General features: G+C 38.6%; 1 protein-coding gene and 1 long non-coding RNA gene across 2 annotated transcripts; both read right to left on the bottom strand.

The window, feature by feature from the left end:
- Positions 1 to 425: 425 nt before the first annotated feature.
- LOC127085210 (cysteine proteinase inhibitor) lies at positions 426 to 1157 on the bottom strand. The gene is made up of 2 exons (XM_051025756.1): positions 981 to 1157; positions 426 to 635 (listed from the first exon to the last, which is right to left on the bottom strand). The coding sequence occupies exons 1-2, from the start codon at positions 1080 to 1082 to the stop codon at positions 441 to 443; spliced, it is 297 nt and encodes a 98-aa protein (XP_050881713.1). The 5' UTR covers positions 1083 to 1157; the 3' UTR covers positions 426 to 440.
- Positions 1158 to 10798: 9641 nt separating this feature from the next.
- Positions 10799 to 12782, bottom strand: LOC127085209 (uncharacterized). Its single transcript, XR_007789022.1, has 2 exons — positions 11501 to 12782; positions 10799 to 11044 (listed from the first exon to the last, which is right to left on the bottom strand). It is a non-coding gene; the product is annotated as an uncharacterized LOC127085209 (long non-coding RNA).
- Positions 12783 to 16044: the final 3262 nt, after the last annotated feature.

Below are 16044 nucleotides of genomic sequence, written 5' to 3'. Positions count from 1 at the left end.
TGACTTGGGTCTAAGTCAACTTTAAAAAACCGGTTTGTAAGATGAAGGTTGTCAAATCTTTATAAAAGACCCTATATTATCTGATGTGGGGTTCTTTAACACTTTCATGCTTGTGTTTACTTCATGTAACCTTGCTGAGCGAAACACAGGGTGGAGATTCGTCTACCGTAGTGAGAACAAGATGAAAGTGATTCAACCAATTTTGCAAACACAAGGTAGAGAAACATGAATCTTTCATGATGAGTGGAGGGAGGGTTTTGTCATGTGAGGAATTCTCATAATCCTAAAAAAGTTGTAAGTCTTACCCAATTTCTTCCCTATTCATTCTAAACTCATATTTTGATTCATATGTAGACAAAAAGTAGTAAGTAATATTGAAGATTTGCATTCATCATAGTTAAAAAATGAGACAGGAGGGAAGAAATACCTAGTTAAGTAGTTCACTGGGAAGAGGCATCTTGGAGAAGCTTGAAGTCCTGCACCTCCTTGAAGTTGAGCCAAGACTTTTCCCAAACCTTGGCTTCATAAACCTTTTTATTCCCCCCATCATTTGCCTCTAGAATGATGTGGTGCAAAGTACCAGAAACCACTTGATGTTTTGCACTTATCACCCTTGAAAATTCCAGAAGTGCATTCTACATAACCATCATCATCACCAACTAAATAAAAACTAAAGCAAATTGCCATTAAAATCCCCAATTAAATTAAATACACATTTCTGTAAGATACAATCCTATGTCCTACTAGAGGCACCACCACGGTAATAATTTAAATAAATTAATTAATTAAACAAGTAATCACATGTCCATTTTATAGGTGTCAGTACTACTTAGATACTACAGTTTTAAAAAATTAAAAATAACAAAAAAAAACTGCTAGATGGAGGATCTAATTCAACAACGTGCATATTAGGAACAAAAGCAATGATCATAAGAAATAATTGACATGAAAGAGAGTAATTGGTGAGAAAAGAAAGAAACATGTTTGGCGTTGTGTTGCTCAACAGCGTAGCGAGCGAGACTGTCGATCTCAAGGTTGTTGGGGGTTCCTGCCACTTCGCTAACTCCACCAAGTGTTGCCATTAATATTCTTTTTCTTTTTTCTTGGATAGGATTGTTATTGAGACTTGAGTGAGAGGGTGCTATGTGGCTTCTCCTTTTATGTACTCTTTTATATTAAATTTATTATTAATATTACGTCAGTAACGACAGAGAATCCTACGCGCAATTGTCCGCTTCAGATTTAACTAATTATTATAAGATTTTTTAACAATATTTTTCCTTAAACTCTTTATAAAAATTTTAAATATACATTTATTAATATTATCAATATTTTATTTTAATATAAAAAATCACCATTAAGAAGAAAAGTATGTGTTTTTGAAAAACACATATTTTACTATTTCTATTCTTCTATCACTCACAAAATTAGTATATTTGTGGTCTAAAATTTAGATTTTATTTCTAAAATAATAATTTTTTTTTAAAAATCGAAAATAATCAATAATTCAAAAAAAAAATCATGTTTTAAAGAGGATGCGTCAGACGAATTGTCGCAACCCCAAAGCATTAAGAGGAGACGCCAATAGCATTTGCGCATGCATTGGGCTCTTCATGAGGAAGCGCCCATGTTATTGGCGCATGCATCGGTCCTCATGAGGAGGCGCCAATGCTCCTGACGCCTAGGTGCAATGGATGGTGTATGCGCCAATTCATCTGGCACATACACCCCTTGTAATTTGTTTTTTGAATTTTTTTAATTTTTTTAATTTTTTTTAATTTTAATTTTATTTATTTAATAAATAAAAAATAGTAATGGAAAAAAATAAATTTATTGATAATGTAATAATTGGTTACATTGAACTGACAATAAACTAATGATCGGCCTGATTATAACGTCCCCCTGTTCCACATCCAGGTACGCTAGTTTGTCTCCGAGGTCTCCCACGATTTTTTTGAGGTGTTTGAGATCTTTGTGTGCTGACCTGATCGAGCGATGGTTGGTGGGAAGGTCTGGCGGAAGTTCCAGCGGTATTTGACAGATGTGTCATCATTTGTTCCCAATATCCGGAGGGGCTCTGGTCAACAGCGCTTCCGTAATGGAGTTCGGTGTCCATCTCATCGTAGTTAGGTCGTTGGGGTTGGGTGGATTGAGGACGGTATAGTTGCCCGAATTGGGTCATTGAGCCGTTTTGGAAACAAAGCAATGGTTCATGTGGCGTACTATAGTTAAACAATGGTGGGGTGTTATGTTGATGGGGTGTTTGGGTGGTCATTGGTGGGGCTATGATGAAGTGACCCATATGAATCATCTGGGCTATAGACGGTTGTGGTTGCGGGGTTTGATTCTTGGTATTGTGTTTGGGTGGGTGGTATGAATGGATTGCGACGTTGGATGGTTGGTTGTTGGGTGGATGGCATGAACGGGTTGCGAGGTTGGGTGTTTGGTTGTTGTGTGTATGTGGTAGGTTGATGTTGTGTGGTTGGTTGTTGGGTTTGGGTGGGTTCACATTGGTGTTGTGTGGGGAATTGTTGTGGGGCGTACGATGACGAAGCAAGTTGGCGTGAATCCCTTAAATACCGCGGCTCAGATACAAATTGTTGAGTTGTTATCGACCTAAACAATGCCATATATTGTTGAGTCGGCCTTGCACCATGGATGATCGATTCTTTTAAGATGTGTTATCGTCGATTCCTCCATTGACGACACATCTCTTTTGCAAAGTCTCTCCAGTCAGAATAATCTCATTGTGCACAACCATTTTTGATGTCAATTCCCCAAACACGTGGGAGATTCTGGAATTTATTGTAACATGCCGAACTGCAGTTTGACCCGGTCACTTTGGTGCATTTCCACCATAGTGAATCGGATAATCGGTGTCTTTGTTGTCCAAACTACAACATTATCATGGTTCACATCATGATCCAGACCCAGATATGGCCTCCAGATAAACTGTAAAACAATACGAAACGATTAGATGGAAAATAATTTGATAAGTATTTTTAAATTAAAATATAGTTATGTAGGAGTATTACATCGTCATGTCCAATATGGTCCAATAGATTGCGATAGACTACAATAGCGTGTTTCAGACAACTATTGTAGTTCATCCCCCTTACTGACCACCTTAGATAAAAAAAAGTGAAAAATATTATTTACTGTTAATTATAATATAAAATATAATTAATTAAATGGTAAAGTGTTAGACTTACTTGGTTGCAAACGGGAACACGAATGGGCGCTCGTTTATCGGGGCGAGCGACGACATTCTTGACCAACCCCAAGCTTGAAGCAAATACGCGCATGAAAAAAAAGTACAGGTATTCTTTTTTGCAGTTTTACACATTGCACTATATAGATGGGCCAACACAGCTGAACCCCAACTATATGTGTTTACCTTATTAGTGTTGCGTAATAAAGATAAATACATTATATTTATAGAATTACCTGTACTTTCTGGAAACAAAAAATTACCAAATAAAATCATAATATAACACTGAGCTTCTATTATTTTCTCGTACTCGGTTGAATCTTCGGACAATACTATACTGACATGATATTGTTTAAGGTATTTTAAATTTATACCTTGCCCCCTTGCTTGACCGGATGTCTCTCCCTTAGTTTCGTCGTCTAACAAAGGGGCGCCCAATAATTCATTGAAAATAGAGTTGTCTAGGTTAACTCTACCATTCACGGCCTTTCCATCTATACGGAGACCCAACAATATGTACATGTCCTCAAGTGTGACGGTACACTCACCAATCGGAAGGTGAAATATGTGGGTCGCGGGTCTCCACCTCTCCAACAAAGCAAGAATGAACTTGTAGTCCACCGAGTACGAAACAATGTTGATTAGATTTCCAAATCCACATCCTCTAATATATGGTTCTATTAAAGGATCGTGGGGTACATATTCATGTACACGGCATCTAAAATGCTTCGGATCCTAATAACAAAAAAGTAAGAAATGCAATAATAAGAAGAAATACATAATCAACAAAGACAACTCTATAAGAAGTAAGAAAAACATAGATAACAAAGTTATACGACTAAAAAACCGAATAAGTAAAAAGAGAGAGATAACATATAAATGTCGAGATATTCTCGAGTGTTCCTCTGTGTCCATCGCTCATAGTCAACAAAGACATGATTTGATGTTGTAGAGCTTGAGTGTGGTAGAGAAATAGTGTGACAAAGAAGAATATAGATGAGTATTGATGAAGATGATTTGATATTGTTGATATGAAAGGCTATTTATAGATGAATGAGTTAGTAGGTTTGCAACCTAAGAAGAATGAGATTGGCTGCATGCAATGGCAAAAGAAGACAATGGAATGACAAAATGCAGATTACCCTTAGCTTTGTCTTTGTCCTAGGCGCATGTGAAGAATCCACATGTAAAGGAAGAGGCGCCCTTCCTCTTGGCTCCTGCATGTGATTCTTCACATGCAAGGAAGAGGCGCCCTTCCTCTTGGCGCCTTAGTGTAGGGCATGAGAAAGGGCGTCATTCCTAGTGGCTCCTTAGTTCATTTGAAGTGAAGGGGTGCCCTTCCTCTTGGCGTCCAAGTTGCTTTATGGCGCCTAGGGAATGGGCGCCTGTTAGGAATATTAGGGCTTAGAGATTCCTTACTTCAGAGATTCCTGGATTCCTTGGGTGCATGTATGTTCTTGCCACTCTTGTCACTGCATGTGGATTCTTTTTACTGCATGCATTGGTCAAGTCTGTACAGACAAACCAAGTGGTCAATGCAACGCTATTTATGTTGTGCATATGAACAACTTAGCAATGCATTCAATTCCAGTAAAGAAACTTAGATTTTTAATATTTAAACAAAATGTCTTCCACACAACATTACATGATCAGTGCCCATGTCCAAGGTGAAATATTTGATCATCAATTGTTCGGTTTTTGTTTTCAAAACATAGAGGTAACTCGGTTTACAATAAATCGACGATTAAATTTTTCACATCTGAAACAAAGAATAGAAAAGAAATTGCAGTGCATTAACGTGGGCCAAATCATCTATAAAAATCCGGTTTGGTTTGCAGAAAACCAGGTAAAATTTTATCAGAAGAAGATTAGATATGATGACGATGTTCAACATATGTTTGTCTATCACGAACAATCCGGTTACAACGATATAAAGTTGTATATATTACCACATCAATAACAGGTGTCTCAGTTCATTGATCAGTCACAAGTGTTTTGTGAGACTGGTGACGAACAAGCCGAGGTGAATGTTCCAGATGACGAAGAAGAAGAAGTCGAGATCATGGTTGATTCAATGGTGAACGCTGATGAGGAAGATGAGCCAATACCAACAAGTCATGTATATTATCCACCCCAACACTTGACAAGGTTGAATTTGGGTTCAGATGAACCTTCATCAGATGTATGGTACAATCTTTACGTGCAAATGCAAGGATCTTTGAAACAAGGAGACACATTTCGCACAAAAGAGGAATGTGTAAAAGCCATTAAGAAATTCCACATGAAACTATCAGCTGATTTTAGAGTTGACAGAACTGACGCGTCGAGGTATAAAGTTTATTGTCCGAATGAGCACTTCCTTTTTAGGTTGTCAGCTTCGTACCGAAAGAGGAGCAAGTCTTGGAAGATTGGATCAATGGGTCCAGATCACACATGTGTGCTGACAAACCCAATGCATGATCATCATAAATTAAGCTCTCAGCTAATATGCGATGAAATATTGTCTGTCATTGGCGACAATCCGTCATTAAAGGTGAGTACAATAATCTCATATATTAGGGCAGAGTACGAGTACACTCCATCATATAGGAAGGCATGGATAGCTAGGACAAAGGCTGTTGAAAAAGTATTTTGCAATTGGGAGGAGTCTTACAAACAACATCCAAAATACCTGTTGGCTCTAAAACAATATGCTCCCGGGACTATTGTCAAGTTGGAAACATTGCCCGCGTATACACCAGATGGTACGTGTACTGTTGGAAATGGAATATTTCACCGTCTCTTCTGGGCGTATCAACCATGCATCATAGGTTTTTCTTTCTGCAAACCAATTATACAAATTGATGGTACATGGTTGTAAGGAAAATACAAAGGAACGTTACTGATGGCAGTGGCACAAGATGGGAACAACGACATTTTTCCAATCGCCTTTGCCCTAGTTGAAGGGGAGACTGCTGAGGGATGGAGTTTTTTCCTAAGAAATCTCCGATTGCACGTTGCACCTCAGCCTAACTTATGTTTGATCTCCGACAGACACCCTTCAATCATCAGTGCATATAATAACATTGATAACGGCTGGCAAAATCCTCCTTCGATGCATGTGTTCTGTATTATACATATTGCTCAGAATTTCATGCGGGAAATCAAAGATAAGACGTTGCGGAAGAAGGTTGCCAATGCAGGTTACACATTATCAGAACCTTATTTCAAACACTACCGTGAGGAAATAAGATTGTCAAACGAAGATGCAGTACAGTGGATCGATAGTATTCCATTGGAAAAGTGGACTAGGGCATACGACAACGGTCAGTGTTGGGGCCACATGACAACAAATCTTGTGGAATCTATGAACTCTGTCTTCAAAGGCATATGTAACCTACCTATAACTGCTTTGGTGCAGGCAATATATTTCAGGCTAGGGGCACTGTTTGAAACCAGACACTCAAAATGGAGTTCAGTGTTGCAATCTGGACAATTGTTCAGTGATGCTTCAATGAAATTCATCAGACATGAAGTTGCCAAAGCAAACACACACGTAGTTACGGTCTTTGACCGCACTAAAGGTTGATATAGTGTTGTCGAGTCCATGGATCACAATGAGGGCATGCCGATGGGACAGTACAGAGTCGAACTAGATAGAGGTTGGTGCGACTACGGAAAGTTCTAAGCCTTTCGTACCCCCTGCTCTCATGTAATTGCGACATGCTTAAAGGTTCGAAGAGATCCATTTTACTCGTTATCTGAAGTTTACAAAGTCGTCAGCCTTTCAAATATTTATAAAATTAGTTTTTTCGTAGTGGCAAAAGAGGATTATTGGCCAGAATATCAAGGGGACATCGTCTAGCACAAACAGCACCCGGATTCGAACCGAAATGGATACGGCGAACAAAATGGTTAGACTATGTAGTTCATGCCGTCAACCATGCCACAATCGTAATAACTGTCCTAGTGTTGGAACGAGCACAACCAGATAAATTCACATGTACCTCTATTGTAATATATGAAAAACTAAATTTATTTCATATTAGACGTCTGTGATGAAAGTACCATTACATAAACAGTAACACAAATAATTATAACAAATACAATACAAGAACTATGCGATTACAACCATCAAAACAATTTTGAACATGTAATGCATCATCCTACGAGCGTCTTGGTCGGTCTTAATATCCACTCATTTGCGCATTTCTCCGTTTTGGTTGAACGTGGACACAAACCATTGTATTCTTCTAATTTTTTCACCCTCTCCAATTTCTCCCTCTAACCAACTGTACAAAGTCCGATTAAGATGTTCAAACGTATATGTGTTCCAAAGTCAAATTTGTATCGGAGCCGCAACGACGGAAAATATTACATCAGCATTTCATTTCTGAATGTATGCAGACATTGTTAAAACAAAGAAACTTGAAGGTGATGGTGGTTGAACTAGAGAAATTATGGTATTAGGAGATGATTTTAAGTGAAAAATATTGCCTCCAAGGCGTGGTATTTATAAGGATTGAACATCAATTGTATATGACATGCAGGCGCCTGAGGGATTGACGCCCACATGAGAGAACATGCAGGCGCCGGATGAATTGGTGCCCACACTACAAGGCACACCTAGGCGCTAGGAGCATTGGCGCCTCCTCATGAGGGCTAATGCATGCGCCAATAGCATTAACGCCTCCTCATGAGGAGCCCAATGCATGCGCCAATGCTATTGGCGCCTCCTCCTAATGCTTTGAGGGTGCGCCAATTCATCTGTCACATCCTCTTCAAAACCTGGTTATTTTGGTTTTTTTTTGAATTACTGGTTATTTTTGAAAAAAGTTTTGAAAAAAATGGTTATTTTAAAAAAAAAATCTAAAATTTATGCAACCAACTATATTTTCAATGTAATTCCATTTTCATCTTCAATCCCATTCTATCCCATCCCTCTCATTGAACAATGGAGTCTCAATATCCTAAGGCTAATTGGTTCATCAATAACTTTGTGTTAGATGAACCAATACAAGTATGGATGAGATTAGGTCCACCCTTTCGTCATTTTATTTTTTGGGTGTGGTATGTTTTAGGAGTATGGTTCATTATACCATATCTCTAACATGCATTAACACCATAACTTTTATTGCCCAGCCTCAGATAGTTGTGACTTCTACATAAGTCCAATTACGATTGCTTAACATAGCGCTAAACTTGGCCTTTTTTCCTTCCCTTGGAAGATGTCTTGGTTCAAGGATCCATGCTTGTGAATAGAGGGTTTAGTGTTCTCCAAAGAATGACTTAAACAATTGAAAAGCATCCATGCTTGTGACTTCTAGTAAGTGAGATCGTAAGTCTCCCCCCTTTCATGGTATTGTGTAGAAACTTGGCCTTTTTTCCTTCCCTTGGAAGATGTCTTGGTTCAAGGATCCATGCTTGTGAATAGAGGGTTGAGTGTTCTCCAAAGAATGACTTAAACAATTGAAAAGCAAAACTCCACTAACTTCTAATCAACTAACTTTTACTTCAAAGTCATTTACTTTTATGCACTTTAAATTCAAGCCATTTATCATTTGTCATTATACATATCATTTAACTTGTTTATTTTAATGTCATTTTTTATTTTGCTCACTTGAGTCATATATTGTGATTGTATATATTTGTTTGTGTACCTTGTTTGTGTTTGTGGTCTTAAGACCCTAAAATACATAGTAAACAACAAAAACCCTAAAAAAATGTTTGTGTAGACTGTTGGATTTGATCTGAACTTTGGACTTAGAATTAAGAAACATTCCCTATGCAAAAGGACTTGTCCAATGCCAAAATTTCTGAAACCAAGTCATTGTGAATTGAACTTTCATCTGATGCAAGTATTGGGATCCACTTCAGTTCATCTGCTACATAGTCTTGATGCAAGTGTTACTTTGAACCTGTGTCTAATGCTTTATTCTGAACCATTCAAGGATTATGTCATTTGATACATGGAAGATGGAAGAAGATTATAAATTTGCTAGCTTGGATGTGTCTATCTTTATTCGATGCCTTGCTCTTCATCTTGCTATTTGTGTATTGATATTGGTTGATTTTAAAGTCCAAAGAAAAAATGGGTTTCTATATGACATTCTTGTGTATTGGATTGCATCCCATTAGTCAGATCTTTTCAACTCTTAACTTTTAATTTTATGCTTAGGATTAGTCTCTTCATCTCCTCCCATTTCTTAAATTTCAAAACTCTCCCCCCTTTCAAAATCTTCTTTACTTGTGATTTCTAAACTTAGACCTTATTGCAAATTAGAAACTTTGGCCTTATGCCATTGCATTTTTGAACTCTTTTCTTAAATCAAACTTGTAAATGAACTTAACCATATTGATTTAAAATTTCAAAAGGCAAAAAGAACTAACCCTCATTCAGACTCTTTTAGGCCCTTTGTGCCTCTTTTAAATTTAAATTTTTGTTAAAAGCAATTCACTCACTTTGAAATTGATACCACGAACTACGAGGTTTTGATCCCTTATTTTATGTTGGTACGTAGACACAAGTCCGAAGGTCTTGTCAAACATAAAAAATATAATTAATGATTTCTTTTCTCATCCCCTCACTCTATTTATTGCAATCATCTTTTATACCAACACACATACACACATAAAAAGGGCTCCCTAGGAGTACCTAGGACACTTTGGGTGCTAACACCTTCCCTTTGTGTAACCAACCCCCTTACCTGTTATCTCTGACATTTTATTAGTTTTGATTCGAAAACTTCTTATCTTTGGGTTTTGTTCGTACTTTTCCCTTTTCTTTTAGAAACAATAAAAGCATGGTGGCGACTCTGGTTTTATTAACGTTAAATTTATTCATAGCTTAATGGTCATGAATTTACCGCTACAAAAATTAAGTGGCGACTCTGCTAGGAAGGAGTCCTCAGTGGGTTTAGCCTACTTTTTATGTGTATATAATTGTGTATTTGATGTTTGTATATTTGTTTGTGTGATATAATTTGTTTTTTGTGCTTGGTGATCTCTGAGTGGTGAGATAAGTTCTAACCCGAACTTGAGTGCAATTAAGATAGGAGGATGGTACAGTCATGTTCGACTTGTGTGGAGTAGTCCTTAACAAGTTGGCTTGAGACCCATCTACTTAGTGGAGACCCTTCTTGAGTTATGAATGTCACACAACTTATTTGTAGTTAGGCATTACTTTCTATGATTTCGGGTCCGAGAAGCTGAGGACCGTAGAACATTTAACCCAACTTGGCCTATTTATGACGTAGTGCGGAGACTGTTCAGGTGTAGACTTGATAACAGTTGTTATGCGATTCTACACTCAGACGAGTTTCTCTTGAGTTGACTTTTGGTCAACTCTTGACTTTTTGGTCTACCAGTTGACCAAAGTCAACCTTCTAGCCAAAAACCATTTCCTAATCATTTTCATTTCCATATTTTAAATCATATTCTCAAAACCAATTCTTAAATCCATACCTAATTTAAATCCCATTTACCACTAACAAATATCCGTTATCCATTTTCCTAAATCCAATTTCATCAATTATCCAAAATCCAATCCATATTAAATCCAACCTGTTATCAAAATCCATTTCCTTAAAACCATTTTTCTTGTCCATGTTCTCAAACCAGATCGATCCATTTCACATATCCAAATTCTCTAACCCAGTTTTCATTACACCATTTCATACGTTCAACACCAAAAAACCGATATTGACTTGAATTTCGGATTACAAGTTAAGACGCAGCCTGAAAGATTTACCAATAAAATGCATCAAAACGAAATTGCTAAAGATACAAAAGCAAGCTCCTAACGGCAAGGCCGGCGGCGAGAAACGACAAAGCAAGAACTGTAGCTTCAGGCACCTGAAACGCACAAGCTAAATGCGTGAGCAAAATGCAATGGAAACAAAAACAGAAAGCAGCATAATAAGCATCATATTCCAAATAATCAACTCGAATTAATTTCACAACCAGTTCACCATAACCTGCCAATAACCAAAGTCAAAACAAGTTAACTATTTTTCGAATTCAGATTTCATTTAACGGACCAGCTAACGGAGGTGGAACCTCTAACCAACTTGAACCCTATGGATCTAACAGAGTTAAACTCTGTTAAGAGCTTCACGCCTATAAAAGCTCGTTCGTCGTTGCCGATTGATACGCTAGATTCTTCTCAGACTCAGACCAAAAATCACTCAACTTTTTTTTTTATTTTCACTCGTCGTCGATCCCGCACAACCACATAACAGAAACAGAAAACCAAGAAAGAAGAGAAGAAGAGAAAGAGAATGAAGTAGTGAAGAACATTCAAGAGCATACCTGAGAGTTGCGTTTATCGGCGCCACCGTTGCACCGGTCGTCTTCTCCGACGAGTCTGTTGGCTACTTTCATCCGAACTGGAATTCTTTACTCTGAAGTGTACGTTGCTTCAAAAATCTTTGCGATTCCATCGTTCCAACAACACCTTCGACAGTTACGATTCGGGACACAAGAGAGACGCAATTCAAATCGCACGATAGCGACGAAGAAGATCGAAGTAGGAAAGGAATAGGAGAGAAGAGCGGCGAGCATTTCATACCGGAACCTTATCCAAACGCCTTCCGCCGGGTGCTCCACCGCCGACGTTAAAAGGCACGTGAAAACTCCTTCTATTTGAATCACGTTAGCAACCTCTGTGTATATATGAATCTAATGAACAATTTTCCCAAGGTTGTGAACTCGATTGTCTCCGCATAGTAACGCAATTTCCAGATAGGTAACCTAGGGTTCATAGGTGTTTCGATTTGCTGAATAGGAATTAGAGCAAGGTTGTGGTTAATTTGGATGGAGGATGGCTCTCCAACGCCGCAAGGGATGAAGCACGACGCAGCGGGGGCAGAGTGCTCCGACGATGTATGTCCATCGCTGTAGATGGAACCGAGTATGTGAGAGGGCTTGTTAGCTTGATACGTTTGGTCTCTCATTTGTACTGAGGTATTGGGCTTCTAGGCCCACGTGATTCAGTTTCGTACCCCCCGTGCACTACGTTGCACCCCTGCGATTCCGGGCTTTACAATCTTCACCTCCAGGCCCATTCATATGTGCTGAGTCCATTCACCAATGTTATTAGGGCTTAGTTTAGTTTGATTAGTGAATTTTGGAGTTAATTAATGGTAATTAGGATTTTCATGTAATTTGGATTTGTTTAAAATTTTAATTGTTGATGATTGTGTTTAGGATTTAATAGTTGATTGTTAGAATTGATAATAAAATCCGTTTAATTGACCTTTTTTTATTAGGAATTTAAGTAGATTTAGACTTTAACATGATTAGGATTTGTTTGTTTGTTACTTCATTTGTTAACCATGAGAAAACTCCCTAAAAAATACTCGATTAGCCATATTAATTCTTGATTAGAGTTTCCCCATAATTCGTGACTTTTAATTCATGCTTAGGATCAATTAGGATTAAGTCATTTTAATTCCCTTTTAATTCCATATACCATGTTCATGTATTGTGTGACCTTTAGTTTCATTTTAATTGTTCAATTTCTTTGATTGTGGTTATTTGATCCAAATTGAAAATAATATTCCAATTGGATATGATGTGTTAGCATATCCGTTATGTCATTTCATCATACCATTTCTCTATTTCATTTGAATTAACGTTTTAATTCCATTTTGTTAATGCATACTAACCATTGTTGTTTTTGTGGTGACATGTGAATGAGAGATCCGAACACCATCCAAGTTATTCCTTTCATTTTTATTCATTAGCTTGTATTGTTTAGAGTGCCATGCCACTTGTATGGTTTAGGCATGGCACATGAGTTGTAAATTATGTTTTCTTTTCATGCCTTTGTGTTGTATTGTGTGGGTCCCCCCCCATTGTGGGTTAAATTTCCCCCCTCCTTTAGTCATGTAATAGCTTAGCTTTATTGCTTTCTAGTTAGCTCACTATGCATGTTAATAACCAAGATAAAATAAAAAATGATAAACAAAGCATTTCAAAAGAAACAAAAGGAACTTGATCCAACGTCAAGTTGTTTTTCCGAATAAAACTCACACCATTGCAACGTAAATGCTTGATCCAACGTCAAGCATTCTCCATTCACTCTAAGATCCATCATTTACATCTCTTCTCCATTCTCTTCTCAACTTCATTCCATCTCTCACCTCCATTCTTCACTCACTATTTTCATAATAAATTCAAACGCTTGATCCAACGTCAAGTTCCTTTTTCAAAAACATTTTCATAATAAATTGGAATGCAAATGGGGTGTACGTGTTTGTACACAATATTCAAGTAATTGGGTTGTCGGCCGTACCTAGCCTGATGACCCGACACTTGACTTTCCCCCTTAAAACATCTAACGATTCAAACAAGTTAAATCTAGGCGCTATGAGGAAGAAAAAGAATAGTTAGGACTCCATTGTCCTCTCGATTCCCAAGTACTTTGATTATTGACTGTACTTAGTCAAGGGTTAGAGACTTGTCTCCCTCTAAGTTCCAACGATTAAACTTGCCAAACTCCTTTCATAATCAAATATCTTCTTTGGACGAAAAAGAGTAGTTAGGATAGCTTGTCCTCTCAGCTCCCGAGTTATTGGACCGTTGACTGTATCTAGCCAAGGGTTTAATGCTTGTCTCCATCCATAAAATCAACCCTAACAAATCAAATCATCTTTTGCCTTAGCGCACACTTCAAAACCTTTCAATAAGGACGTGTTACATCCGTTCTACCGTGAATGAAGCTTAAGCCTCCATGTGTGAGCAAGTAATGTTTAACTGCTAGAGTGCGAACCAAGTGTATCCACTTTACCGCAAACAAGCAAATGCTTTCTGGTCCCATGACAGAGCATACAAGTAGGTGAATAGTAGCGTGCGAACGTCAATACTGTTCAGTAAAAACAACCAAACCAATACGCCATTTTTGAGCCGAAATACGAAGCTCTGATTTCCCTATTGCACGTATGGGGGTACGTAGGCACGAGGGCCCAAATCCTTGGCGAGCACACTAACTTAAAACTTATTTTCTCTCCCACATCATCTCTCATCTCATTCCCGATAGTAAGCAACATACAGATAAATAAACATCCATACGCAGTTGATACGAGCAAGTGGTTCCCATGGAGTACCATGGATGTGAGGGGTGCTAATACCTTCCCCTTGCATAACCGACTTCCGAATCCGCTCTTGGTTGCGAGACCGTTTCTCTCATTTGGGGTTTTATCGCTATTTTCCCTTTCCTTTGGAATAAATAAAATCCGGTGGCGACTCTGTATTTTTCGCGGCGCTTCAGCTGGCGACAATATGGAGTTCCCATAAGTGAGTCAAGCCTAACTTGCACGTATCCTTTTCTTGGATTGTTTACTTTTGTCATCGCTTGTTTTATTTATCCATTCCTATTATATATGTGTGTTATATATCATCTTGGTTTGATCTTGTGGGATAGGTAGTATAGAGCGAGAAGCCTAATACACAGGCTTAGAGAGTTCACCTAAGATAGGAGGGCTATTCGTATTGACCCGTTAGACGTAGTTGTCTTGAAGGGGAGGTACGAAGACCCCGCTTGGAGTAGATTCTTTTTGGAGTTTGGTTGGCACGTGAGTCACATTCGCGTTGGCGACCATTCTTCCGAAGAGGGTCCATGACTCCGAGGACCTTTAGACAATCCTTGGCTTTTGAAGTTGAAGGAAACTTCACTTAGAGGAGGTCATCCCAAAAGTGTTGTTGGCCCACAAGTATTTTATGTCGACGACGACACTTTCGCCTTATGACCCGTGAATCTAAGCATCTTCAGAAGTCTTAGTACTCACCTTGTGAGGGGGTATAGTGGTTTCTTGCAGGGAAATGAACCTTCAACCTACCTTGAGCTTCACAATCCGATCGTCCAAGATGTTGTGAACCCGTGGATCCATGATGTTGCATGTCATTTCATCATATCATTCAGCATATGCATTCCTTTGGGAACATAAAACATGTTGCACTCATGCATAATTGCATTTCATTAGACCTATTCGAGAAGACTCACTGTTATTTGGCCTTTGTCCAGAACCTGCTACAATCAAGCTAATTACCTGACATTTGTTCAAGCCAGAAGTATGTCTCGAGTTACCATGGACGAGTTGTTGGAAAGTCATGAAGCCTTATGCTTGGAACTCAGCGACCTGAAGACTTAGTCCACCCGTGCTTTAGATCTCATGAATGTACTGTTGAGCTATCATAGGCCAGTTGTTGTACCAGAGGTGATCCCTTATGTAAACACGCCTGATTCTAATCCACACCAAGAGTTACCTCATGGATTGTATCCACAGCCCGGATCTTCATAGGCTCCATGTTAGCAATCACTTCCTATTCCCCGATATAGGCAGAGCGACCCAGTGCAGAATCAATATCCCAATCAGCAGGGGAGTTATGATCATCAGGGTCAGAGAAATACAAAGAAGTCAGAGAGGCACATGGATCACGTTCCTATGTCATATAGTTGGCTTCTCCCTCTATTGCTTATGCACTTATTGGTACGACTGCGAGAACTAGGGCCTACTCCAACACCTCTTCCTCGTGGGTATGATGTAAATGCCAGGTGTATATTCCATTCTGGAGCACCCAGACACACGACCGAGGATTGCAGGGCTCTAAAGCACAAAGTACAAGATCTGATCGACTCAAAAGCTATATCATTCACGCCAACTGTGATAAACAACCCCGCGCATGCAAGCACATCTGCGACACCATAGTTAGAGCAATGGTGGTAGAAGAAGTTCCCTCTATATGACTACTTCGTCAGCTTCTGCAAGAACTGAGACCCCAAGTTGTGGGAAGAATAAGGTTGATCACTCCAGCAATCATTAGTTTGTTCAATCATTTTTCATGTGCAATTT

The sequence above is a fragment of the Lathyrus oleraceus genome, chromosome 5 (assembly GCF_024323335.1).
Source record: "Lathyrus oleraceus cultivar Zhongwan6 chromosome 5, CAAS_Psat_ZW6_1.0, whole genome shotgun sequence".
In the NCBI taxonomy this organism is placed as follows: Eukaryota; Viridiplantae; Streptophyta; class Magnoliopsida; order Fabales; family Fabaceae; genus Lathyrus; species Lathyrus oleraceus.
This window is presented reverse-complemented; position numbering and strand designations above follow the sequence as displayed.

What these genes read in the sequence shown, in the direction of transcription:
- LOC127085210 (XM_051025756.1), bottom strand. Translation starts at nt 1,082, where the DNA reads ATGGCAACACTTGGTGGAGTTAGCGAAGTGGCAGGAACCCCCAACAAC. An exon ending in AGCAACACAACGCCAAACAT is followed by an intron (nt 636 to 980) that starts GTTTCTTTCTTT and finishes ATGGTTATGTAG; the next exon opens with AATGCACTTCTGGAATTTTC.